Source organism: Hipposideros armiger, unplaced genomic scaffold (assembly GCF_001890085.2).
Source record: "Hipposideros armiger isolate ML-2016 unplaced genomic scaffold, ASM189008v1 scaffold_19, whole genome shotgun sequence".
Lineage (NCBI taxonomy): Eukaryota > Metazoa > Chordata > Mammalia > Chiroptera > Hipposideridae > Hipposideros > Hipposideros armiger.
Window position 1 is genome coordinate 1797586 of NW_017731369.1, and position 27656 is coordinate 1825241.

At 40.8% G+C, this 27656-nt stretch overlaps 2 protein-coding genes across 2 annotated transcripts in view; both read right to left on the reverse strand.

Annotated features, from left to right (window-relative positions):
- Positions 1-6454: 6454 nt before the first annotated feature.
- GCSH (glycine cleavage system protein H) lies at positions 6455-17133 on the reverse strand. Its single transcript, XM_019634892.1, has 5 exons — positions 16857-17133; positions 13305-13384; positions 11997-12060; positions 7478-7609; positions 6455-6592 (listed from the first exon to the last, which is right to left on the reverse strand). Exons 1-5 carry the CDS (start codon positions 17002-17004, stop codon positions 6495-6497), a joined length of 522 nt encoding a protein of 173 aa, XP_019490437.1. The 5' UTR covers positions 17005-17133; the 3' UTR covers positions 6455-6494.
- Positions 17134-25435: 8302 nt separating this feature from the next.
- The window catches only part of LOC109378330 (polycystin-1-like protein 2), a 76351-nt gene continuing 74130 nt past the window's right edge, over positions 25436-27656 (reverse strand). The window contains 2 exon segments of the mRNA XM_019634757.1: positions 25436-25641; positions 25644-25753. Of these exon segments, the coding sequence (XP_019490302.1) occupies positions 25436-25641; positions 25644-25753 (316 nt within the window).

Genomic DNA, 27656 nt, shown 5'->3' on the forward strand with positions numbered 1-27656 from the left:
TAGTCCTCACTGGTAGGCGAGGGCAACAGTTGCCCTGGGTTACGACGCGCTGGGGCGGGCCCTCGGAGGTTCGCAGCGGAAGTTACGTAGGGCCCGCCTCGCGCAACAAAACTGAGCGCGGGAGGAGTCGCTGGCTGACTGCGGTTGGCGCGTGAATACAAAGCAGGCTCTGCGTGGCCGCCCACCTTCTAGTGCGCTTGAGGAGCTTGTGGCCGGCGACGAGCGCCTGAGGCGGTGTGGCGAGGTACTGTGCAGCCTTAAGCGCCGTTCGGGGGAAGTAGACTAGGGGCTGTTTGCCCGCCGGACCCTGGAGTTAGAAAGCTACGGCCCTTTGGACCGGCTTCCCCTCAGACACTGGGCCTCTCGCGGAACAACTCTGTTGTTCTGGGGCCGCCTTGCGCATTGCAGGATGGTTAGCAGCATCCCTGGCCTCTACCCACAAGATGCCAACTAAAAATGTCCCTAACTTTGCCAGTTGTCCCCAAAACGCCCCTTCCCCATGAGAACGGCTGTGCTAAGGTGATGCAGGCCAAAAACTTTATAGTAGGATCCGTTGTTCTTGAACTTTCTGCGCCTGCTTAGGGGACTGGGCAGTACTGGTTTGAATCCACTGGTAGTATAACGAGCGTTTATTGAACTTGTGTAGCAGTACAACCCTGTGAAGTGGGCATTGGCGTCTTTTATACAAATGAAGAAATGTAGCCTCGCGTCCTTAAATCAACTGAGGGACTCTGAAAGCAGTGCAAGGCTACCCCCTCCTGCCCTCCCACTTTTGGTGCTGGTTACTTTTGAGCACCCCGAGGTGTGTAGCCAGGGGTGGGAACATCTGTCCCAAGTCAAGCATTAGGTGATAGAGCCTGGTCCCAACTCAGTTCTGATTCCAAAGCCCTTACGCTTTCTGGTTTCAGAAGTGTATTTCTGCTGTAGAAAAATATTAGCATATACCACTGATTAAAATTTTGGAAAGATATTTTACAGCTTTTGTGCAGTACAGTCTTAATTAGAAAGCCTTTAAAGTCCGTGGAAAGACTTTTACATAATGTGTATATATTACATTGTTCTAAGATGTTAGAACAAAGTACTCTTCTAGAATATGACTATTTTTTTCGATATAATTTCTTTACCTAGAACACGTTTGGATCCTTTGTTTTTTACAACCTGGAGGGAATGGTATGTCTGCGTACTTCTAAAAATAATTGTACACAAAACAATACCTCATCGCATTTTTTTGTGTTAACTTTAAAAATTTTAATCCTAGATTTAAACAGTAGCAAAGGATGTGGCATTGAGTATCATAAATGTTGGCATTTTAAAATGTTACATTATTCTTTTGAAAGTCTTGAAAGAAATCTAAATCAAATGCAATTCAATATGTATTAACATATATTTAAAACTACATGAATAAACTTAGAGATGGAAGATTTTCTTTTGCTTTTTCTCCTTAAATTCATAATTGTATTGTTTTCTCCACAAAATTTTATTCTAACATATATTTATTGTCAGATACTTTTATGGTACTCTGTCATTTTTCTGTGCAACAAATAGTATATATTGGGTTGTTGGAAAAGTCATGACGCATATTTACAACAGAGGGCACTAGTTCATTTTTGGAAGTACTCGAGTCATTCGCATCTGTGTTATTGCTAAGTTCTTTGACAGCTGACAGTTCTAGCTTCCTTCTAAAAAAAAAATTGAGTGATTTGGTTGCGTTTTGGAGATTTTACAAGTTGAAGATGGAAGACCAAACTGCATTTTTGCTATATTTTACTGTTTTACTTCCATAAAGGGAAGAACACACGTTAAGCTTGTGAAAAGTCACATAATGTTTATGGTGACAATGCTCTACAAGAACGTCAGAGCCAACGATGGTTCATAAAATTCCGTGCTGGTGATTTTGATCTCAATGACACTCGGTCAGGGAGGCCACTGAGGTTGAAAATGACAAAATAAAGGCATTGATCGAATCAAACCCACGTTACACGACACGAGATTGCAGAAACATTGAACATCCATCATTTAAGCGTTTACAACCATCTGAAGAAGCTGGGATACGTAAGCAAGCTTGATATTTGGGTTCCACATGAACTCAAATAAGTTCATTTGGGGCCGGCCAAGTGGCGCGTTGGTTAAGAGTTGGTTTGGGACGCCAGCTCTGAGCAGCACGGCTCCGGTTCATATCCCACATTAGGGCCAGTGACACTGCGCCCTCTACAGCTAAGATGGTGAACAACAACTCAACCTGGAGCTGGGCTGCCATGAGTCACCGCTGGCGGAGGCTGCAGTGGAGCTGCAGTGGGCTCCCCATATGTTACCGTGAGCAGCCGGCAGCCAGCGTGAGCTGCCAAGAGCCGCCATGAGCGGTCGGCCAGTGACCGGCAACCGATCTGCCTCACCCGGGAAGAGCGCAATGATAATACCAACATGGGCCAGTGAAGCGACGTCTCCACAACTAGACTGAAGAACAAAGGGACAGCAACTTGTCTGTTCCCCTTCCCCGATTCCCCAACGCTGTTCCCCTCCCCCAATTCCCCAATAAAATCTTAAAAACAAAAAGTTCATTTGACAGTGCATATAAACATCTGCAATATGCTCATTAAACGTGAGGAAAACGATCCTTTTTTGAAGTGACTGATAACTGGTGATGAGAAGTGGATTGTTTACAACAATGTGTTGCGCAAACAGTCTTGGTCCCAACGTGATGATTCACCTCAAACGACATGGAAAGCAGACATTCATCAGAGGAAGGTTATGCTCTCAGTGTGTTGGGATTTTAAAGGTGTCATGTTTTCGAGCTCCTACCAAGGAACCAAACAATCAATTCAAATGTGTACTGTCGGCAATTGGACAGTTTGAATGAATCCATCATCCAGAAACGTCCAGAGCTTGTTAATTGTAAAGGAGTTGTGTTCCATCGTGACAACGCAAGACCACACACAACTTTGATCACCTGTCAAAAATTATTGGAGCTTGGATGGGATGTGTTGCCACACCCACCATACTCCCCTGACCTTGCGCTGTCAGACTTCCACTGTTTCACTCTCTTCAAAACTTCTTGCGTAGCATAACATTCAATTCAGATGAGGCTGTAAATCAGCACCTTGTTCAGTTTTTTGCAAATAAAGACAGGTCCTTCTATGAATGAGGAATTATGAAGCTCACTGAAAGATGGCAAAAAGCTATCGAACAAAACGGGCAATATATCGATGATCTTTATTCTTTATATAAATAAATGACCTTTGAAAAAAAGACAAAATACATCATGAACTTTTCCAACAACCCAATAATTTGAAAATAAAATTAAAAAAAATTTTTAAGACCATAAGGCTAAAACACTTCTACTTTTATCCGGGTTGGGAATTACCTTTATTCCTAATCAGTTGGGAAAAGAAGAATATATTCCATGTATCTATGGGTAAATACTACATACTGTTAGAATGAGGCAGATTCAGCCCCAATTTTATTCCTTTTTTTTTTTAATAAATGTAAGCTGGGATATCTTGTTCACATGAAGATGCACATGAAAGTGATTTTGTTATAGCAGTGTTTCTTTCCATACTAGAAATCACATAGTGATCAACAAAAAAAATTGAATGATCTATCAGTTTGCTTAGGTACTCCTTCAGTTCTGTCAAAAATAGAAAGTTTGATACCATCTGACCAGCAGGATTTGTTACCCAGTTATTAAAGCTATTTTCTCAGTTTCTGGGAAGTATCTCCAAGTCTGAACTAAGATTTAACTAAATGACTATTAAACTTCTTGATTGAAAGTATCTTCTCATAAGAACATATAGTAGTTGAAAGATCTAGTAACTGATTTCCTTCACACTAATTGTGCCTGCATGTTTTAAATGGGCTAATCACTATTGAAGTCTAGCAGGTTAAAAGCCTGATAGCATGACTGAGTAGAAATATTAAGGGACAGGTAAGTTTGGCTAGTCATGTTTAGAAAAAGCCAGTATAGACTGAATCAAGATATCAGCAGTTCTGGTACAATAAGATAGATCTCAGAGCTGGCAAAAGGATGTTTCAAAAACAGACAGATGGGGTCAGGAGAGGAGATATATGGAAACTCCTTTGTGCTCAATTTTGAACCTAATCTTTAAAAAATAGTCTATTTAAAACAGAAAAAAAAAAAGACTGGTAGACGGTCAGTAGTAAAGCCACGTTGTAGGGAAGAAAAATAATTTGATCTTGATTTAAAGTGAGGGCCATCTGAAGAACGTAGATGTGTGATTAGGTCTGAAATGGTGATTGTTGAGCAGTAATGAGGGCAGTTAAAGTTAGCATTTTTTAAAACTGAAGGTGGGCATTACATTTTAGCAACCCCAGAAAAATTGGGAAGCTTCAGAAATTCTAATTTGCTAAGAGTTGATCTGAAATACCAGCCTCATTTTCATACTATCATGCCTATGCAGAGCCCTCTGGTGCTCTCTTCATCAAAACTTAATACTGTCAACTTCTTTAAACTACCAGGGAGATGATATAGACATTTTTTGAGGAGATATAAAAAATTCTTTTAACACTTCCAAGGTAACCTGTTCCATTTCTTGAGTTTTAATTATTAGAAAGCATTATTCAAAACTTTTATTAAGCTGCTCTATTCATTTGAAAGGAATATGAGGTCTGATGAATTGTTGATTTAGTCCATTTGGAGGGCCATTAAATGCCTATTATTTTGGCAGCACTGTAATAGAAATGAGGGTTGAATTGGCTCTACATTCTGAATAGTAAAAGAGCAAGTTGCCATAATGTTCTACTCTTTCAAAAAACCCAGAGGGGGTTAACAGCAAGTGGGTGTCTTTGGAAAAGAATGACAGAATAAAAAACTGCCCATCTCTTTCAAATTGCAATCACTGATGTACTTTCACTGTAGAACATTCATCTTTCCCTCTCCAAGATTCTCATTTAAGTATTTTTTTTATTAACATTTGCTAAGGAACTGACAAAGCATGGACCAGGAAATATGAGAATCGTAACCATGACTTCCCAGCTTTTAACAGTCTCTTAATACTCTTCATCATATTTCTTATCTGTGAAATGGTTATTGTTGTGAAGATCAAAAAAGGTAATATATGAGTGCCTTCAAAACAAGAGAGTAAATCTGTAATTATTACTCACCCTTTTCTATTTCCAAAGCAAATAGTCAAATTAATTAACCTGAATAATAATTACACAAATAGGGAAACAATCATTTAGGATACCTTGGATACTTTTTTGAAAAGGATACAAAAATACAGCTGAGCTGTGATATGGCCATTGGCCGTCTTGGAAAGAATTGTTTCTTTCTGCTGAGGAACAAGAAAGATTTACTGTATGTTATTTACCTACCTACCTCCTCTAGGTTCTCATATTTGCTGTTTGTTCACCGTCAGAAGGTGGTAGTGTCTGAATACTTTCCTTTTCCTGTAACTGGGAAAATGATAGAGGAGTTTGTCTGCTCTTGCTATGTGTGCGTACGTATTTATATGTGTGTGAATATAATATCCCCTCAAAATATCATCATACTACAGTTGGCTTAATTAAAATACCATTTTACACTCTAAATATGTTTAAACTAAAGCAGCATATTCACCAAGTCTGCATCTGAGCCCATAAAGTTTTACTTCTGTTCCCATTACTTAAGTGGAAAATGGAATGTGGTTTAACTTTCTTAAGGATGCCATCCATGTGCTATACTGATCAAACTTTCATCATCCCTTGTTTTTCCTCTTCTCTCTTCTAACTTAGCATGATGGAAAAACAATGTCAGTGGTCTTTTTCACGATATTAAAGATGATAAAAAAAGTATTTAGTACTATCAGGTAATTAGATTTTTGCTTAAGAAAAAGCAGATTTATAACTAAAAAAACATTTTCTTGGAACCTTTCATTGTTATAGCTTAAATTTCTTTTTAAAAAGCTTTCCATAAGTTAAAATTAGCACTTCACAAATATTAGCAGAGTCACTAAATGACATATTAACAGCAAAACAAAAAACGTGATTAATGAAGAAATTGAATGTTTTATTATTAAACTTTGTTCTCCTGCAAGGCTGTTGCTTCACTGTATAAAAATAGCACCAGCAAACGCAGTATATTGCAAAATTAAGACAGTATTGTTCATCATCTCACACTGTAACAACTAACAAAAAGTATTTTGACCCCAAATCCAGAGATGGGTATAAGCAAGTTATAGTATTATATAGGGATTAAGGTATAGTATTGTTGAATTATATAATTTTTATAACTAGATTTTACCACAAATAATTTCAGGAATTCTGAATATTGTAACTGTAGCCTAGCCTAAAAAAAATCATAGGGTGTTGTGAAGATGTATATTGTGTTTATTTGCAATCATTAGAAAGTTAAGGGGTATTTTCTTCCAGAAGCATTGTAGTTTTTTTTCCCCATTGGTGTTACTAAAGGTTGCTATTTTAAATCTTCTATCCACCACTAATTTAAGATAACTATGCTAGATTAAGTTGTTTCACATTGCTTTATTCAGGGGGTTCCAGTCTTACTCCTCAATAGATTTTATGTACTTCTCGTAGGCTTCTTCACTCATCAGCTCCTCTAGTTCTGAGGGGTTACTCAGTGCCATCTTGATCAGCCAACCTGCAACCAAACAAAGTGTCTTATATTCCAGATGGCCTTTTTCAAGAGTAAAAATCAAGCTCGTTCAAAATGTGACAAGTTCTTTAGTGCCTCAAAATTAATGCAGTATTCTTTACCTATGATGACTCGTTTGTTCAAGGAGTTTTACATTTAGCCTTAAGAATGAAATTAATATCTTTGCATATCATAATTGAAAAGATTACAGCTAGAATAGATTCCACCATAATGGATGAAGAACTTTTAGCTTGTAATAAGCATCAACATAGGACACTGAAGACTTGACAAAAGGATCCAAATATATAAGACCGGATATATCTTTCTTAACATGAGAGCACCAACACTGTAACTACTGATGTGAAGGTCATTAGAAAGCAGTAGTAGAGAGTTAGAAGGGCTAGGTGACAGGCAACAGAGAACTACAACCTAATCCCAATCTTGCCATTAATTGGATGTGTGACCTTAACAAATAAATAAATCCCCTTTGGGGCCTCAGTTTATCTACAAAATTGCTACTAGCCTACCTCACTGGGTTACTGTAAAGATGAAAATGTGAGAAAACTGAAAATTAATGAAATAAGTATTATTCTATTACCACCTACATCACACAATATAGATGCCTTATGTTTGAAGAGGTAAATACTTTAGTAGTGTTTACAATGTATCTACAACTATGATACTAAGAACCCTGTAAATAAGGTAGCACTTTTTATCAACAGAGATTTTAAACTAGATATTCAGCTAATCTGTGTTTTCCTTTTTTGAAGCAGAACATTTAGTAGCAAGAAGTGCAAAAGGATGAAGTCACAATCAGCTAACTCTGGCCTTAAACTCTAGATTAAATGTTAACTACAGCAATAATCCTTTGAAATATTTCTAACAGCTTACCATCTTCATAACAAGATTTGTTGACAAGTCCTGGGTTTTCTGCAAGGGCTTCATTAATTTCAGTTACTTCTCCTGATAGAGGAGAATAGAGTTCACTAGCAGCTTTCACACTTTCCAAAGCACCAAACTCATCTAAATTGAGAAAATGAAAGAAAATATTAAATGTCAAAAGTTAATGACCTGAAAATACAAAATGTGGGAAAATGGTCACCTCTAATAGTCATGATAAAAAATCCTAAATATCTTTAATTAAAAATAAAATCATAGGTTTTGTCATGCTTTTATCACCTATGAGAAGGGTATCAATATCCTCAATAAAGTGGACTTATTTGTGCCAGACAGAGTAAACAAATGGTGATGTCTCTGAATACCAGACGTGCTTGAATTCAGTGAAACTCAACCGTCTGTCAATTTACTGTGGCTCAGAAAAAACAAAATGAACATTTTAGTAGATTCCAGTACTGCTGAAGTACCTCAGACCAACCTTCCTACAGATGGCAATCATGAACCCTGAACAAAACACACACACACACACACACAGATACAATTGTATGAAAGCTCTGTAGATTGACTAGAACGGGGGGAGGGAGGTCAGTCCTTGAAAAAAGGGACCTAAACTGGGTGAAATCTTCAATTATACAATTTATACCCTGGTAAAACCACCCCATTCAAAGAGCAAAGTTAAACTAGAACACAAGGAGAAAACTAGTCTTATTTGAGGGGTCAGAAGATGGAATGTGGGGCTGCCAAGGTGGCTGGAAAATGGGGGTTGAAATTCTAGAAAGAAAGGAGCCACACTGAAGAAAAAACATAGTCAACAGAACATAGATCCCCAGATGACCCACAGTACCTTGATGGAATTACCAGAGAAACTTAAAGTAGCTTTTATAAATATATTGAAAGACTTCAGATGGGGGAATATTTGCAAAGAAATGGAAATTTTAAAATGGACATTTCTAGAACTGGGAAGTATAATATCTAAAATAAAAAAATCACTGGCATGAACAGCAGACTGGATACAGTACAAGGGTCAGTCAGTGAACATGAAAAAAGATCATCTAAAATTAACCAATCTGAAGAACAGTAAAAACAAACAAACAAACAAACTGAAAAGTGAGCCTTAATCACCTAAAGGACTATATCAAGTGATCTGAACTGATAACGAGAATACAACATACCAACATTTTTGGGATATAGCTAAAATAATACTCAGAAGCAAATTAACCTTTTAGCTTTGCTTTTATTAAAAAAAGAACATCTTAAAATCACTGACCTGGATTCTAAAGACACTGGAAAATGAACAAAACAGTCAGTTTAGGGAGAGGAGGCAACACTTGAAAGAAGGAATGATATTTTTTCTGCTTATTTTTTTTAATGGCTTTTAGCCTGAGGAGAGGCACAAATCTGTGCTGTGCGGGGCACCCAAAATTCTCAAAGAAAATCTCAGTCTTACTGGCTTAAACAACCAGGAGACAAGAGTTTGAGACCACTATAGCTACTGGGAAGTAAAGTGGGAAATCCCAAGAAAGAGAAACTAAAAGGAAAATCCCAAGTTCTGTGTATAAACTCTACCCAGGTCTCTGAGTGATCCCCAAACCATGCGTGTACAAGGCTGACTCCAAGTATCCTGTCTAGGCTAAAGGAATGAAACTAGATTTTAGCTGCCACCCACACGGGAAACAGTGTGAGTAAAAAATTCAAGTAAAAAAGTACTTAAAAAACCCAGCAAAACCAAGTTTCCACCTTAAGAAGCTGGATAAATAAGAAATTAAATTTAAGTGAATTAAAGAAAACAATAAAGATATGAGCAGAAATAATGAAATGGAAAATAGAGAAAATTAACAAAAAAATTGGTTGTTTCAAAAGATTAATGAAATTGATAAATAGCAAGTCTGAGCCAAAAAAAAAGACAGGAAACACAAATGACCACAAATAGGAAGGAATGAAAAAGGGATCCTCAATACACATCCTATAGATATAAAAGGATAATAAAAAGTGGATAATATAAATGGATAGTAAAAATTAGCATCTTTATGGTGAATTTGACATGAAATGGAAAAATTCTTCAAAACAAGAACAAAACCAATGTAAGATAACGTATGATATGAATAACCTTATCTCTATTAAAAAAGTTATATCTGTATCAAAAACCTTCTCATAATCTGGCTCAAATTTCACTGGTTAGTTCTATAAAACATTTAATGAAATAAAATTAATCTTGCACATTTTCAGAAAAAAGGAGGTAGGGACATTTCCAAATTTATCCTATGCGGCCAATATAACTTATTCCAAAATTTGACAAAGACATTATAGAAAAGAATATCTATCATGCACGTAATGCAAAAATTAACAAATCAAATCCAGCAATATGTTTTAAAAGATAATTTTTTGCATCATTACTACCAGGAATACAAGCTTGATTAAACATTCCAAAATAAATCAATCTTTTTCATCACATTAACAGAATAAAGAAGAAAACCCCTACAATCATGTCAACAGATGTAGACAATGAATTTAAGAAAATTCAACATCCATGAGTGATAGGTCTCTCAATAAACTACATATAGGTCGTAACTGCCTCATGTGATAATGGGCATCTATGAAAAACCCCAAAGCAATATATCTATTTATGCCTAGTGATGAAATGTTAAATGCTTTCTCCTATTCTCACCACTTCTATTCAACATACTGGGGGACCTGGCCAGCAATAAGGCAAGGAAAAGAAATAAAATGCATCAAGATTAAAGAAACAAAACTCTTTATTTACAGATTACATTATTGTTTACATTGACTACATTATTCATACAGTGGGACACTATTCAGCAATAAAAAAATAAAGAACTGATCAGTCAACATGAATGAGTTTCTAATTCATGACATTGGACAAAAGAAGCCAGAAATCATACATATTGTGACTCCTTTTAAATAAAGTTAAAGAATGGCTTCGTGCCCTTGGACAACTTGCTAAATTTCTCTGTATTTTATGGTTCAGGACAATAAGACAAAGTGAAAACACCTACCCCACAGGGTTGTTGTGGTACAGGAGATAACACTTGAATTGCACTAACGTGCTCCCAGGAACACAGACTATGCAATGGGGACAGAAATCAGAGAAGAGGTTCTCTACTGAGAAGGTTTTGCTTGGGAAGGTTTACACAGTATATGTTTGTCAAAATTAACTGGATTGTACTCTTAAGATCCATGCAATTTCACTGGATGTATCAATTTAAAAACACCTTTGGCAGAAAGTTTAAAGAATGCATTCATCAGTTCAGGGATATTACCCAACATATTTACATTAATAGAATTTTTTAAGCACAAAAAGGTTCATGCTGCTAACTGTAAAGTGATGTTCAGCAACTTATGATCTCCTGCTTGAGAGTAGCAGAGTGGGTACACAGTACATAAAACAATGTGAAAAAGAAAACAAGAAGACCTGTGCTTTGATGTACAGAAAATATAAAAATGGACAAAGGTTATCAATCACAAGAGTTTTATTATGACATCAGAAAACGGTTTCTTCAAAGGAGGATGTGACCTACGAGTATATAATATAATGGTCAACCAGGCCATTGAGAGCCAGGAAGCGGGAAAAGTTCAAACAAGATAAATGATGGGGAAAGTTTAAACAAAAAAAGACACGGCCAGTACTGTCAAAGATACTTAGAAAATAATTAAATTCTGTAGGGCTGTCTTACATATGTCAAGAAACCCATGAATAATATGTGTGGTACTACTAGTTAACATTTATCAAGCACTAATCTTATGCCAGACATTATGCTATATTTAATTTAATCCTTACAACTCTATGAAATAGATACTACTATTATCCAAACATAAGATCTACAGTAAGCATTTTCCCCAAAATCACACAGCTGATATATTGTGAGGCCAGGATTTAAAACCAGGTTCAGACCCCTCTAAGCTCCTTTTCTGTCCTGATATTCTTTAAGGCCTCCAAAGAAAAGCAGATTTTAGTTTTTAAACTTAATAGACCTCAGCTATATTACACTATATCAATGTAAGTGTGTGGAGTGGGGACAGAGGGTGCTCAGAGCCTTTTTCCTCTACTTCTTCCTACCTTCCATTATAATGTCGAAATATGCTCGTTATTCTCCTCACCATCATCCCTTAACAGCTAGGGGTGGCAATATAACCCAGATCTGGCTAGTGAGATAAAAGAGAAAAAAGAGAGCCTGTCCTTCTCTTCCTGCTTTTGAATATTGTCAATTGAGAATGTGCTGTTTTCAGATTTTGCTGCCATTTTGTGACCTCAAAAAACTACCAAAAGGTCATATCTTTGATGACCTTCACTGACCCATTCAACCAATCCCATTATTCACCTATGTCCAGAATGCTGTATAAGATATAAATTGCTATTGTTTAATCTACTTTTGAGTTTTCTCTTACTGGAGTAAAAAGCACTCTAATTGATCTAGGGTGCAAACAAATTATTCAAGGTAAAGAAAATTCATGGCATGAAAATCATGACACATACCAAGATGAGAAAAACACTCACCTTGTTTGTTCAATTTTGTCCCAACTTCAGGCAAACTACAGTAAACAACATCTCCCAAAGCTTCCTAAAAACAAAAACAAAAAACCAAAAAACACAAACCTCTAAGAAATCAAATCAAACCTCCTAATAAATAGGAACAAGCCAAACACCAAACCCCCTATAATTCAGATAGTAGCACATATTTTACACTTGACGGGCCACATTTTTTGTTTTTTCTTACTCTTTAAAACGCCAAACTATTCTTAGATTAAGACCCGCAAGAAAACTGGCCACCAGTTGGATTTCTCATAAACAGTAGTGACCAATGTTACAAACCATATATCCCCTAAAAGATTACTGTCCCCTTTGAGACCAAACACATTGCTTTTTCACTTCTGCAGTTTTACTTAATTAGTCCATTTCTCCTACCGCATTTGCTGAAATCCTACCCATTGATTCTACAAATCATAGTCCTCATGCCTTGTACTCCCTGAAGACCTTGACTCCAGTAAGAAGTGATCTCTCCATCAGGTGAATGGGTTAACATCCCTTGTACCTCCCGGGTTATCCATCATGTAATGTTTTGTATGTCATTTTCCATGTAGGTGATTACCCTCATCGATAAACTCTAGGAGGTGAGGGGAACAACACTTAATCTTTCACAAAGCACCCTGTACTGGGCTTCAGTAGGTACACAGATATGCCAATGAGGATACAGTTGTGATTGACTTTCAATACCTGATATTAAAACATTTCTGAAGAATATTATATACTTCCATTAGTTACATTCCCTATCCCCCTTCTGCCCCACCCTCCACATAGATCAAGTTGAAAATCACTGGCCTGTGCTATTTAGCTTCTTTTTTCTTTTACACAATATCTCAAATAATGAGTCAGTGGGAACAGGGGAATTGAGAGGAAAAGATAGACTAAATAAAAGTTTTCCCTCTGTGTAATCTGTGCCAATCTAGGTTTTCCCTCCTCTCCATGTCCCCCTGGTTATGTGTATAGCACTGTATCCACAAAACTCTCAACACTCGGCCCTTTTGCTTACTCTTTTTCTGCTGCTTAACTGCCCCAATATGAAACAAACATTTCTTTCTTGAATAAGATTTTGCTACTTTTTATTTTAAATGTTAACCTTTCAATGTCTCTTAAAATACTACCCTAACTAAATTGTTTTACTTGTTTAACTTATGGATTGATGTTTTCTAAGGGCCTTCAAAGGACCCAAAATACTAAGGGCAGAATAAACAAATTTTAAAAAGTAGAGACAATCCAATTTAGGTGAGAGTAGACTCTTTTAACTATTTCGAGACAATCCAATACCTGTGCAAAATTGCTGATTCCCACTGTTCCAATACCATTTTCTGTAGTTATCCATTCATGTTTCTCTGTGAATTTACGCACTAAAATAGAAGACCAATATTTCAGAAAAGCAGTACCATCACTTTTTTAAAAGCACTTTTCGTATCAATGCTGTCAAAAGGCAAAAGTTTCCCAATATTTGTGTTTGACTTACTGACATTGCTTTTCAATGGTATACTGCCCAGGATAAACACAGATCATGTGAAAAGATGGCACGTCTTCTCAACAGCAGTATGTATTACTTAGACAAAGATGGCTTGATGTGAACACCTTGTCCATCTTTTGGAGATTTGATTATTTTCTCTAACATTACTTAGTCTAAATCATACACACAAAATTTTGGAGGATATTTCAAATGTATACTTATCTACTAGTCTGCTTGCAAAAAAGTCTGTCCCTTTGAAGACAGACTTGGAGTGATCAGGGTTTGGGAGGAGCACAGAGACTGCTCATAAATGATTTAACTTAAAAAATAATGATGGGCCTCTTTAGGTAGAGTTGACCTAATAGGGCTTCACTGCAACTTGGTTATAAAGTGAAATCTTACATGAAATTAACCTGGAACAATAACTTCAGTAAGTTCTTACAATTCTACTTGAATGGAATTCAAGCCAGCCCTGGAAGAAATACGCTACCATCATTTAAAGAAGCAAACTATAAGATCAGAACTAAACAGTCACTTTAGCTAAGCCATTAAGTGGTGGATAGTCAAACGTTGCTGAACATTCATTGGGCAGATTAGCCCTTGGCTTTATGAGCTTCTTCTCTTCAAAGACATGGTCAAACTATTCAAGGATTCCTGCAAGAAAGACCGACCAAAGTTCAAGAGATGTGAAAAAAATCTAAGATTTAATGTTAAAAATACTTACTTTAAGAAATAAGTAAATTTTTAAAAAGCATTTGCTATCTTCTTAAATATATATTACATTCCAAAGTGAAGTATTTTTCCAAAAATAATGCATCAGAAATTAATAGGAAAATGGTTCAGTAATTCCAATACTGTTTTAAAGTAAGCCTTGCTGGTTCACTCTTCCCCCTTACCCAAAAGATAGTTGTACTTAAAACAGCATTCAACTGCTTTGTTACACAGATCTGATACGCAACAGAATGTAAATAGAGTATAACTTACTACTTTCTGTTTCCCTAATCATTAAAAAAACTAATTTCTTACTCTTCAGTGGAAGAAGTTGCAGTCTGTCACAAAGGAATATGCTTCATTCCACTTCAAAGCTGAATGCTTCAAGTCAATCTGATCTTTTCATAAAAAAAGGCTAGGGTTCATACTTGGTGTTCTGACTGCAGCACTCTAACACTGTTTAACTTTTCTTAACTATTTCCTATCTCACCTTAGAAGCTCCTTCCTGACAGAAGCATGGTCTAGCCCTCCTACTTGGGTCTCCTGGGCCATCCAGCCTCCTCCCAGCCCGACCCCCAAACACACTCACAGTACTTAACATGCTACAGATAGAGCTCATGTCAGTTTTCCCCAGGAAGTAGACCATAAGTACAAAGTAAGCAAAAGCAGAGTTTATCATATTTGTATTCCCAGCTCTAAACAATGCTTGGCATAGAGTAAGCACTTAAAAGTTGAAGTAATTTTTTAAAATTTAAAGGGATTCTGAGCAAAATAACTGGTATACATAGTTATTTGCCTACCACACTCAATTCTCCCTATCATGCTCTTAAAAATCTAGAACTGGCAGTTTTAATCTAATATACCTTTTAATGTAAGGGCTGGAGAACTATAAATATGACTTCTCTGAGGCTGTTGTGCTGATTTGGGCCTTGCCATCTTCCTAATTGTAAAGATAATCTTAGGAGTAGATTGCTCTCACATTGAATTTAGTAAATGAGCAACCACAAGTTTAGAGTAAGGTAAACATACGGAGGTCCAGTTGACTTCAAAGACCTTTAAGTCTTTTTAGTAGGCCATGCTCCTTAGGCTAAAGACAATAAGTAGTATAATTCTCCCGTAACCCTTGGCCCGACAGGAAAAAAGTGCACAAGAGATCAGGTAAATAATTACTTTCTTACTGAGCCTTGAAAAAGCAGCTTTTGGCTTCAGAAAATTAGACATTTTGAGTAATTTATGAAAAGTTTGCATTTTTCTTGCAAAATCATTTGTCAGATAAAAACGGTCAATCGTTTATTCTATAAGTAATATTTGATAACAAGTAACATTTGTCAAATACTTTGTGTCAGGCTATATGTAACAGTTACATTATATCATTTCATCCTCCCAACAACTCTGTGAGGTATGATTATTTCCATTTTTTTCTGATGCGGGGAAATAAACTAAGTTAAGTGACTCTGCCCAAGATCACATCGTTCATAAAAGGTGTAACTAAAATTGGAACTCAGGTTTGTTTTTAAAAAACCAGGTGTTGATCCAGATCTTGGGTATTGATATTTAAGGCAATATTTAACTAGGTAACTGGAAAATGAAAAAGCTAATGACTAGTGAGTGAAACACTGAATAATCAAAAAACAGATTTGAAACTCAATCTCATCTGAGAAATGTTTTTCCTTTATGTTCAAATTGGTAATGTATTGATATGTGGCACCAACAGAGCTGAGGGGTTATATAACAACGGGGTGGGAGAATGAGCATCATTGTTTCAGACTTTGGAATAAATCAATTTATCATCTCTGACAGTCCCAAACAGGTTTCTAAAACAATAAACGATGAGACCACAGCCATCACAGACCTGTGCTCCCTAAGAAGCCCCGAGTTCTTAGTGGTACACTTCTCAAGTATTTGCCCACGATGTAAGAAAGCGGTTTTTCCGCTGCAATAACTGTGCTAAAGTATAAAGTAGCACAGATGGCCAAGACCCCCGGTAACTTCAAGTCCGTGTAAGTTGGGCCTTATTGCAACCCCAACACACATCCATGGCTCAACATAGACTTGAGCAGAATGACTTCTGGAAAGAGTCCAGACGACTGTCTTACAGTTTTTAGGAAATAACGGGGTCTTCAAAGTTTTGCTCGCTTTAGCCAGTAAAAGCCTAGATCCAGTGCTTTAATTTCAATAAGTGCTCTTGCTTTAATTTTACTTCAGAGTTATCAATGATGGTCCGTGGAGCAAACTAAAGCCTATTATTTGTCTCCACTTTTAGGGTCCACGATGCCCACAAATGCGAGCTAACGTAAGGTCATGAAGGAGCTTAGCGACGCTTGCCGAGTTCTCCAGCAGCGAGCGGAGGATTATCCCGCCAGAACGAGCCAGGACTCGGGGACAGCGCGTTTGCTCCAGGCCTCCTCCCCCACCCCCTCCAGCTCCCTAACCTGCTGGACAAAGGCTGCGGTGGCGCCCACGCCACTTCGGGAGGGAAGCAGCAGCCAAGCAACTAGAGATCCCAGAAATAACAAGCGTGCGCAGAAGTCGCCTCGCTTGACCCGGAGCGAGCCGCAGCGAGGACTGAAGGTAAGGATCAAGGCAAGGAGGGAGGTGTCCCAGCTCCCCACACGCCGAGGCAGCTCGGCTCGCCCCACGTGCCCGCTCGCGCTTACCCGAGAGCAGATTGAGGCCGGTGCGCAGCGTCCGGACGGCGCCCACCCTCAGGCCCCAGGGCCGCGGCGGGCAGGGTGCAACGGGCGCCGAGGCGGTGCGCAGGCTGCAGGCCACCGCCCGCACGCTCCGCGCCGCTCGCAGCGCCATGTTCGCTGGAGTGCAGAGGGTCGCGGTGCACCTCCTCCGCCACCGAGCAGATGAGGGCGAGGCGGGGCCAGGGCGGCCCTGGACTGGAGCAAGCCGGCTGCGCCCGGGCGCTGGGGCGGGGCCCCATGCGGGGCGGGGCCTGATACGGCAGCATGCAAGGGGGGGCGCTACTGGGATTGGGCGATGCGCAGGAGGGGCGTGGGCAACGGAATGGCTTGGAGCCGGGAAAGGGCAGCAGTAGGTCGAGGGGCGGGGACTAGTTCAGAGAGGGGCGGGCAGGGTTGGCTGCGCAACTGATAGGATGGGCGGTGCTTCTCTGGGAGAGGTGGGGCTACGCCTCTGAGCTTGGCTTCTGTCTAGTGAAAGAGTTATGTCACCAACTTCACTCTACGCGTCCCGCTCGGGTTGTGAGAAGGGCTGCAGCCTGGGATGGCTCTGCTGGACCAGTACATTACTGTGCCTTTGGGCCAGGGGGTCCCGGGTAATACAGGGTGCTCCCAGTCCTGTTAAAGGATGCGGTCCTACCCTCCTACTGAGGATCAAGGTCATCCAGAGCGGGAAATCATAGCCAGGTCCAAGCAAAATCATTCCAGCTGAAGATGGTTGTTAGGCATTGGCCAAAGGTGCGCTGACACAAATGCAGTTTCTCTTTGACTTTTTGAAAACAATCCAGGAATCCATTTTATTACCTTATAGATCCCAAAAGGCTCAGGGTCCCCAAACAGGGGACAGAGAATCATAAAACTCATAGGAGGCAAGGACTTGCCCAAGGATCAGGGTTGGCTTCTTGGTGGAGACTGGACTGGAGCCAGTCAATTAATGCAGGAGCAATAAAAAAGCAGAGAGTTGAGACCTAACAAGGCTCTTTCTTGCTTACGCAACCAGCCCCGAGACCAAGGTCTTCTGGGAAAAGCAGAAGACATGTCTCCATCCAAGGAGATAGAAAATAATTAAGTTCTGGAACTCACCTTCAACACAGATTTTATGGAGTGGGCATGAATTAGCAAAGAAACACTGGCGTGAAAAGCATTTCAAGACCCACACCTCAAATATTACAGGGTGGGTTCCTTGTGTGTGTGTGTGTGTGTGTGTGTGTGTGTGTGTGTGTGTGTGTGTGTGTGTGCGTGCGCGCGCGCGCACGCGCGCGCGCACAATTGGAAGGCTCATATGTTGTTGCTCTGAGTTTCTGCCTGTTGACTGGTGAAAAATAACTCTCCAAGTAATCCACAAAAGAAAAGGTTTATTCGGGAAAAGAAAAAGAAGCAAGACCACCACCACAGTGTGAGAAAGCACACCTCTAACCCAGGCTTCAACCGGCAGCTCACGTGGAGGCAAAAAGACCCCCGGTTTGAAGATGGGTAATCCCTTTATTATGATCCCTCCCCCAGAAATTACCATAAGGATAAACAGGAAGTCAGGATTATAGAGTTAACAAGGAGCCAGCTCCACCCATAGTCCTCCCAACTCTATAGTTAAGCATCTTAAGATGCCAGTTCACTTTATCAATTTCCCCTTCTTGATCAATGATCTTTCTTCTGAAAGATCATTGATCAACAGTCAATGTCCCAAGTTTTTTCCCAAGTTTAGTCCCAAGTTTTTTCCAGTGTCCATTCTTTTGTCCCTCGATGTCTGTTCAGCCTCTAGTCCCTTGGTGTCAGAAGGGCCTCTTCTAGGTGTCATCTCTCACATCATGGGGAAGAGTGCACCGATCGGGAAACGGCTGGCATCCAGTGTGGCTGGCATCCAGTGTGGCTGGCATCCAGTGTCGACCGGCATCAGAAGCAGAGCTTAAACAGATCAAAGTTAAAATAGAACATAGCAACCTAACTTATGTGGCAGGTGATAAACCAGGAACTCAAGCTCCATAGGGGTCACCTGCTTTAAATTTTTGACAGCTTTAGTTTCAGGTTACCAGACTGTGTGCTTTCCCAATCAGGGCTTGGTACCTTCTTCAGGTGTGACACGTGTATCCAAGCCTACTCCCTGTAGTTTAGCAGCACAGGTGTGTGTCAACAGTACCTGGTAAGGGCCCATCCAGCGCGGCTGGAGGGAATCCTTTTTTAGGTGTCTTTTCCAATAAACAAAATCTCCAGGTTTTAATGTATGAATTTTTTGTTTTTCATTTTCCTGGAGTGTATGATTAAACAATTGTTTGACTAAAGCATGATTATTGTCGATAGAATTAATTAATCCTTTACAATACTGAAGTATGTCTGCTTTTACCAACTGTGGATCAAGAGAGGCAGGAGCCAAATGCATAGGGCGTCCTGTAATTATCTCAAAAGGTGAGAGCTTATGATTCCCAAAACAAGTAGATCCGAAATTTAAAAGGACTAATGGCAATGCCTTTGGCCAAGGTATTTGAAGAGTTTCTGTAAATTTTGCCAATTGGGTCTTGTTAATACAGTGAAAATGTTGTAGGATTGGCCAAACAGCACAGACTTGCTTTAGCATCTGACCAGTAAAATGGGTTCCTCGATCGCAGTGAAGTTCAAGAGGAGTTCCCCAAGTAGGAATAATCATCTCTAACAGCACTTTAGCCACTGCTGGTGCATTAGCCTGTCTGCAAGGGAAAGCTTCAGTCCAGTGAGAAAACATACATATCATGACTAAAACATACTTGTATCCATGAGATGGGGGAAGCTGTATGAAGTCTAGTTGCCAGATCTCAAATGGAGGTAAGGAAACCACGTTGTTTCCATAGCATTTCAAAGTCATGGGCCACTCCGAAGGCATATCTGCTGTCAGTATAAATGCTGACAGCTTTACCCTTTGCTAAAATGCAAGCTCGGGTGAGGGCATGCAGTTCAGCCTGCTGTGCTGAGGTGGCCAGAGGTAAAGGTGCTGCCTCGATGACTTCAGAGGGAGTTACAACAGCATAACCAGCATAGTGCTCACCATTTTATCTCAGTATGAACCATTGGTAAACCATGAGAAATCAGCTTTACCCAGAGGAGTCTTCTGTAAATTTGTCACAAGGAGTTAGAAGGTGATCTGCTAATGTCAGACAGTCATGAGGGGCTTCCTCAGGAGGAAGAAAATCCAGCATACTACTTTGCTAAGAAGTCTCTGTCTAATAAATGGGTAGGGGCATAAGAACTAAGGAGAAAAACAACATTAATATTCATCTCTTAAGGGACCTAGACAAAAGGGAATAGGTTCATATATGTAAGCCTGTTTTTTCCCAAGATGATTAAGGGGAAGGACTGAAAAAACCCTGTAATTCCTCGGAGCCCCCTCACTGGGAATTTGGAAGGCCTGAAAGAGCTAGTTAGTAGACAGAGAGCATCTTGTGCGCTTCACCTTACGGCAGCCTCTTTTCCAATGTCCTTGCTCCTTGTGGTAGTGGTAAAAAGTTGGAGTTCTTTGACTTTGCATAGGGCCTCTCGTTTGCCAGGGCTGAAAATCAGATGTCTTGGCGACCTTGCTTTTAAGCGGCTCAACTAGGGTCCTAGCAAGTTCATTAGCTAAATTTACCAATTCTAGGGTAGGCATAGTTCCCCATTCCATCCTGGATCTCCTAACCAGGACAGAAAGATTCTTATTTAGCCCATTGACAAACAAGGAATTAAAAACTATCCATGTGTGGCCAGCATCTGAAGGAAGACCAGAATTTTCCTTAAAAATGACCTGGAACCTTTTATAATAGTCACAAACAGATTTGCCAGGCCTTTGTGAGCAAGTGTGAATTTTGTTCCAATCAACATCCTTTGGAAAAGCCTCAGGAATGGCTCGACGCAGCTTTTGAGCAAGTTCCCTGGCTTCCTCCCAATAATTGGAGGTTTGCTTTTCTAATTCCCTTTCAGGATGTTTTAGTTCACTTTATCATGCCTCACTTATAAAACTGGGATTGTTGGCACATCTGTGCAGTGCCTTGCAAGGGCTGTCATGCTCCATTTTCATGTGAGTAAATAATAACCATTTCTTGAGCTCTTGCTATGGGTCTGGGACTATGCAAACATTATCTTTTTAATCCTCTCCAAACCCCTTTCTGGTAGGTAAACTCATCTCATACATGAGGAACTGGAGGCTCAGGTAGTTTAACTTGTCCAGTAGTGGAATGGGGCATGGCAGGCACTAAAGAATTATGTAGAACAGGGCAGGATAGATAAGGGTACTGGGTGACCTGCCCTGGAGGAGGGGAAATTGCCTTTCATGCTTGCTGGGACCAGGACAATGGCCTGTTCCGGGAATCAACTCGAGGGTTTGCTCAGACAGTCTCCTGAAGCGATCTCTGTTGTGGACTGGATCTAGCTAGCTGGTCTTGACAGGGGTCACATCATGGAACTGTGTCTCTTCCTCATGTAACAATATGATTGAAGGAGTTGCCAGTTTGATATTTACAGTGAATAGAGAAGTGGAGTTTAGGTCAGAGGCATGGCGGTGGCAAATTCAAGCCCTGTCAACCCCGTGGTGTTCTTTGATGTCAGCATCGGCGGCCAGGAAGTTGGTCGCATGAAGATCGAGCTCTTTGCAGACGTTGTGCCTAAGACGGCCGAGAAGTGGAGTTTAGATGGGAACGATGATAAAAAGAGAAATGAAGAATTTACAACATCTCCAGATCTTAGAGCTTTCCCTGTATAAACAAACAGACTGTTTTGTATGCATCTGGGTAGGTCTCTGTACCAGTCTTTTGGGAGACATGTGTACACCTTGCTATGGGTTATTTTATGAGCATCTCTGCATATACAGTTCATGTTCATACCTGACACAATAAGGAATGGTTATGGGTTTGGGGTGGATAGACGATGATGAAATCCCCAAGGTTTTATGTATATTGCATGTTATATACCTCTCTTTATAAAGGATCTTGGGTTTTGATTGTCGGGGTGGTAGGATGGGATACTAATTCAACTGTCATAAAAAGACATTTAAGCTCTCATCCAGATAAAGGGCTGGCCGTAGTTCAGCTTCAGGGTTAAGTCAACTGTTTAATGACTTCATCAAGCATGCATGTTCCTCTCATCTTTCTGCTCCGCAACTTCAGATTGTTCCCTGTGGTAGCTGTCAAAGTTCCAGGACTCTTATTCGGACAATGTCCAGCAACATATGAGCCCATCTCTGTTTTTAAATAAATTTTATTGGGGAACAGTGTGTTTTTCCAGGACCCATCACCTCCAAGTCAAGTAGTTGTCTTCAATCTAGTTGTGGAGGCCGCAGCTCCTTGACCCATGTGGGACTCGAACCTGCAGCTTTGGTGTTATGAGCCTGTGCTCTGACCACCTGAGCTAACTGGCCGCCCCTCTTTGTGTCTCTTTTTTATTAGCAAGCAGAGCTTTCCTGGAAGTGTCGTAGAGACCTCTTCTCATTTTTCACTGGCCAGACTGGGTAATGTGCACACTAAACTGCTCACTGTCGAGGAAAATAGATTACCTTTACTAAGGCAAACCGGGTTTACCTTGAGGTGTTTATAGGGTCACCTTCCCAGGAGTCTTGTTGGGGAAGGGTAGGTGGCTACCTAAAAAAGTTGTGATTCTGAAAGCAAGGAGGAAAGTATGAGATGGGTGTAGAGCAGGCAACCTGGAGTACCTGCTGCAATAGGTGTGTGAGGAGGAGGGCAAGACCAGTGAGCGGGAGAGGATAGATGAGGTGCCTCCTGTGCACGAGGGAAGGGTAATATGTGCTTATCTGCACAGACACCTGGGAGACTTTTATTATCTAGATCTGTGGTTCCAGAGCACTGGAATCACCTGGGGGGCTTACAATGTATTGACACGGAGGTCCCAACCCAGAGATTCTGATATTTTGGGATGAAGTCTAGGGATTCTAGCTAGCATGCAGTCAAGGTTGAGAACTTCTGGGGTAGAGCAACAATTCCCAATGTGTCATCTAAGGAAGACTAGCCCTGATTGAGGTGCTGCAGTGCTGGATGCCTTGGTCAAAGAGGTTTGGAATCATTACACACTTTGTCGCTTGTGCTCATCTCACCCCAGGAGACTCACAGTGCGCATTTAGCATAGTGAAAGCTCTGACAATCCCCGTTCTAGGGAACTTATGTAACCTTTTATTATCCAGTGTTGCCCACATTTATTTGATCTAGAAACATTTGGGTGGTGATGACAGCTGTTGTGGGTTGAATTGTGTCTCCTAAAGGGATACATTGAAGTCCTAAACCCCCAGTACCTCAGAATGTGACCAAGTTTGGAAACAGAAATTGTTACAGATGTAATTAATTAAGATGAGGTCATAATGGAGTAGGGTGGGCCCTTAATCCAATATGGCTACTATCCTTATAAGGAGAGAAAAAGAGACACAAAGTCATACTGGGGAGAAGGGCACATGACAGCAAAGGCAGAGATTAGAGTGATGCGTCTGCAAGCCAAGGAATGCCTAGGATTGCTGGCAGATGCTAGAAGCTAGAAGAGAGGATTCCTCTATAGGGCCTTCCCAGGGAGTATAGCCCTGTTGACACCTTCATTTTGGATGTCTATGCTCCAAAACTGTGAGACAATAAGTTTCTGTTATTTTAAGCTACCCAGGTTGTGTACTTTGTACCAGCTACCCTAGCAAACTAATATGACGCCCATTAGCAGCTCTCAGACATTTTGAGAAACCCTGAGTTAAAATCATTCAAACGCAACCCCTGACTAACCAGGAAGATGAAATAATTAGTATATGCATATGTACTAGTGCCACTACTGTGATATACTATTCAAATGTATTTCCCCCTAAAAATAAAACAAATATTGTCTGGAGTTCGAGAAAAAAAATCTTCTCTACAGACTAATATGGTGCCCATATTTGGAAATGGCAGCAGTGGGGAATAGGGGTGCTGCCCTTTCCCTATCTGGGAGCTCTTGAGAGCACTGCCCATACTGAATCCCCAGGGAGAAAAGGGTCTTTCTGGCTCAAGACTCTGCCTAGCTCTGAGGACCAGTTTTCCCTCTGCGGGTGCCTAGTGGGGGAGGTGACCAGTAGGACACAGGACCCCCAGAAATGACTGGCTCTTCCTGACAGGTCCTGGATGACAGCCCAGTACTTGGCTCCTTCCTAATTGGGTCCTGCATTGTTTTCATGACATTTGTGGTGCTGAATCTATTTATCTCTGTCGTCCTGGTGGCCTTCAATGAAGAGCAAAAATACTATCAGGTGAATCCCTTTGGCCTGTTCTTCAACAGTCATTGACCTTGAACTAGGAAGAGGCTGGCTGAGCAGCATTAGACATTACGGGAACTTGAGAGACCATTGTAGCTCAAAGCTCTCATTTCATGGGAGGGGAAACTGAGGCCCAGGAGGAGAAAATTACTTCACCAAGATCACAAGGAAATGAAGGGCAGCTAGAATTGGGTTTCCTGATTCCCAGTGCAGGGCTCTGTTCATTACCCCAGTGGTTCTCAGTTCTGACTGTACATTAGAATCACCTGGGGATTATGGGCAGTTGCTACTACTGCACCTGAAACCAATAAAAACAGAATCCCTGGGTCAACGATGCAAACATGGGTATTTTTGAAATCTCCTCGTGTTGGAGGGAAGCCCAGTACCCCTTTGGCTCTGAGTCTATAACTTTAGTCCCAGAGGACACTGCAATGTCCCTGTAGCCCATACACTGCACACAGAGGATTGAATAAATTCACATGAATTAAGGGGTACTTTCAACAAAGCCAGACTCCAACTTTTCAGCATATTGTCTCCATCACTGCATCAGTGCACCTCACCCCATTTCTGAGGGTGAGAGAGGAAGATGGAGTGGGGTCAGGGATGGAGTAGGGTCAGGGTTGAGGTATAGGGACAGGGAAAGGATCAGGAATGGGGAGACGGGTTAGATAGAGATGGAGTGGGGACTAGGATAAGATGGACTACTGGATGGTATTGAGATCAGGGAGATGGTGGAAGGTGAGAGAGTGGGTGGGGCCAGAGTGAGAACTGGTAAAGGGGTTGGGGTGGGGAGTGGTCAGGATTGGGTGAAGGGTCTCAGAGGAGTGAGAATCATGAACTTGGAGAGGATGGGGGAGTATATTTAGATGACGATCAGGATGTGGCCAAGAATCTTTGTTTCTCACATTACTTGATAATAAAGTTGATAGTTCAATTTTTTTTTTTCAGTCACAGAAGAGATATGGTTGTCAAAATGCTCTCAGTATTAAGGGGCTGAATGAAGTGGTTTGGGCCCTACTAAGTTCATGCTTCATGTACTGGCCATTGAGCGGTGACATGGCCTGCAGATATGTCCATCCTCACTTCCCCATCACCGTCCCAGCTCAAGGATAGTAGGCAATTCATCTTCACATCCCCAAACACAGAAGGAGTGCTCTGTGCATGTCTGAGCAGTTAGGATGTCAGGAGAACTGGCACATCCAGGCAGGGTCTAGATATAGAAAGGAATCCTTCTTCGGAGATGGTTGGCCCTTTCAGTCTTAGAGACTACACCTCCTCACTCTTATCCACTGAGATCTCCAGCCTTTGCCATTTGGAGTGGCCAGTTCATAAGCTCCTAGCTAAAAGGCCCCAGACTCAGAAGATCCACCATCCCCTCAGGTTCCCAGGGTCTTCCTAACCTCCAACCCTTCACCACTGAGAGTTTTCCCAAGGAGTCACTCACCACGATGGAGTAAGCCAGGAGCATGATAAAGATGACAGTGACAAAGCCTGAAATGTCCCCCCAGGCACGGCACAGGGCTGATGTTATCATGTTCATTTGGGGTTCAACCTGAGCAGATGCCAAAGCTTCACTGTGGACTGCAATACCAGAAAGGCAATGATGTAGCCAAAGGCAACATCAACTACCACTGTCTCGCTAAAACTGATTAACCTGTGAGACCAAGAAGGGAGACTGGGTCTCAGAGACTGTTAGCAGCTCAGCCAGAGTTCATCTGGGCTCAGTAAATCCCAAGATGCAGAATTTAGACTTATCTCAGAGGCCATCACTTCCTGCAACAGATCTAAGAGAGAGAGAGCTGTCCCGATTCCCCCAGCTAGGTGGTGATGAGATGGTGATGATGGTGATGGTGATGGTGATGGTGATGATAATGATAATGATAATGACAATGGTGATGATGATGGTGATCAGATGACATGATGTGAGGATGATAGTTATGATAGGGATGATGATGGTGATGGTTGTTCATGGGGCCATTACCTAGCAGAGCTATGGAAGAATGCCAAAGGAGGAATCCTCCCAGGGTCAAGAGGATGGAGGTGAGGGAGTTCTGTGAGCCTCTCCTCCCAGTTTGGGGTCCTCCTGCCATGTCCTCCTGTCTGAGTGAATGTACCCAACGCCCTTACATTTGAAGGAGAATGGAAGTACCATTCAGTTGCTGTGCTAAGTGAGGGCCTAATGAACTAATTGCATGGTGTCGTTTGACTTTTAAGACCACTGGATGAGGAAATATGCTATCTCCATTTTACAGATAAGGACAGAGAGTTGGCACAAGGTCACAGCTAGTGACGTAGTTAGTGGCATAACTAGTGGTAGAAGAATGACAGTTGGAATCCAGGTGTGTCTGATTCCAAAATCTAGATTCTTCCCCTCATCCCACCCTGTACCTCATTCCCTTCTTGTGCTTTGCACTTTAAATTCAATCTTAATGTTGGTGTGTCATTAAAAATGGCAATAGATATATCTCTATTGACATGGAAGGGAACAGATTATAGAACAAAATCATGTGATCTTAAGTTTGTAAAAACATTTCATATACATATGTAATGCCCTAGTGAAAGGCATCCTTCTACCTCATCTTCTGCCTTCCAGAATCTTCCTCCCGTTTGAGCAGACTGAGGCTGCTGGTATGGATGGTTGCTTAATCCTTGATCTCTTTTAAGATACCTAACCCTCTCTCATGCCGTTTGATTGTTCACGTATGTGGAAATAACCATGTAAGCCCTCCTTTATGATAGCAGTTAGCTCTAATTAGAGCACAGTTCTGAACCTCGGCTACATTTTAGAATAACCAGGGGAACATGAAAAACACTGGTGCTGGGGATGTGTCCCCACACATCCTGATTTACTAGGCCTGGGACGTGGCCTGTGTATCAGGGCTTGATCATCTCCCTGGGTGATTCTGCTGAGGAGCCCGGCCTGAGAACCTCTGGATTAAAGGGAGACTATGAAGCAAATCATTTGGCCTTAAAAAGTACTTTTGAAATTCAGGATCAAGCTATAAAATGGCTTATCAATTCCAACAAGAAAGCATAATTTACAAGTTTCTGAAATAAACACAAACTTTGGTTCTCTGATTAATCCAATTCAACCAAGGGTTTTACAACATAATACCAAACTTAACCATACTCAGCTTTCTATCAAAAGTGGAAGATTTCTTTTATGTTTTCTGATACTTAATGTAAAAAGAGAACTCTCTTTTTGTAAAATTGTTTTATAACTCATCTAAGCAAGAAACCAGTGTGTGTGTGTCAAGAGTCAAGTATATTCTAGGTCATTGTAAGGAATCATTAAGCATGGCTGGTGTGGGGACAGTGATGGTTCAACAGTCACACTGGCTGCCAATGAACCCAGTCACACATGACCTAAAACTAACTCACCATTGTTCCTTCCTAGAACTCAGGCTTTGTTCCCTAAGCAGGAGTCGACAAAGTTTTTCTGTAAAGGGCCAGATCGTACATATTTGAGGCTCTGTGGGCCAGTTTCTGTCCCAACAACTCAACTCACTTGTAGCGGGAAAGCAGCCATAAAGGAATGAGTGAGTGAGGTAGTGTTC

Bases quoted from the DNA above. Each gene is read 5' to 3' on its own strand.
- GCSH (XM_019634892.1), bottom strand. From the start codon at position 17,004: ATGGCGCTGCGAGCGGCGCGGAGCGTGCGGGCGGTGGCCTGCAGCCTG. The intron at 13,385-16,856 runs GTAAGCGCGAGC...CTTCTATTTTAG, and splicing joins CGGCCTCAATCTGCTCTCGG to TGCGTAAATTCACAGAGAAA. The intron at 6,593-7,477 runs GTAAGCTGTTAG...GTTTGGTTGCAG, and splicing joins CAAATCTTGTTATGAAGATG to GTTGGCTGATCAAGATGGCA.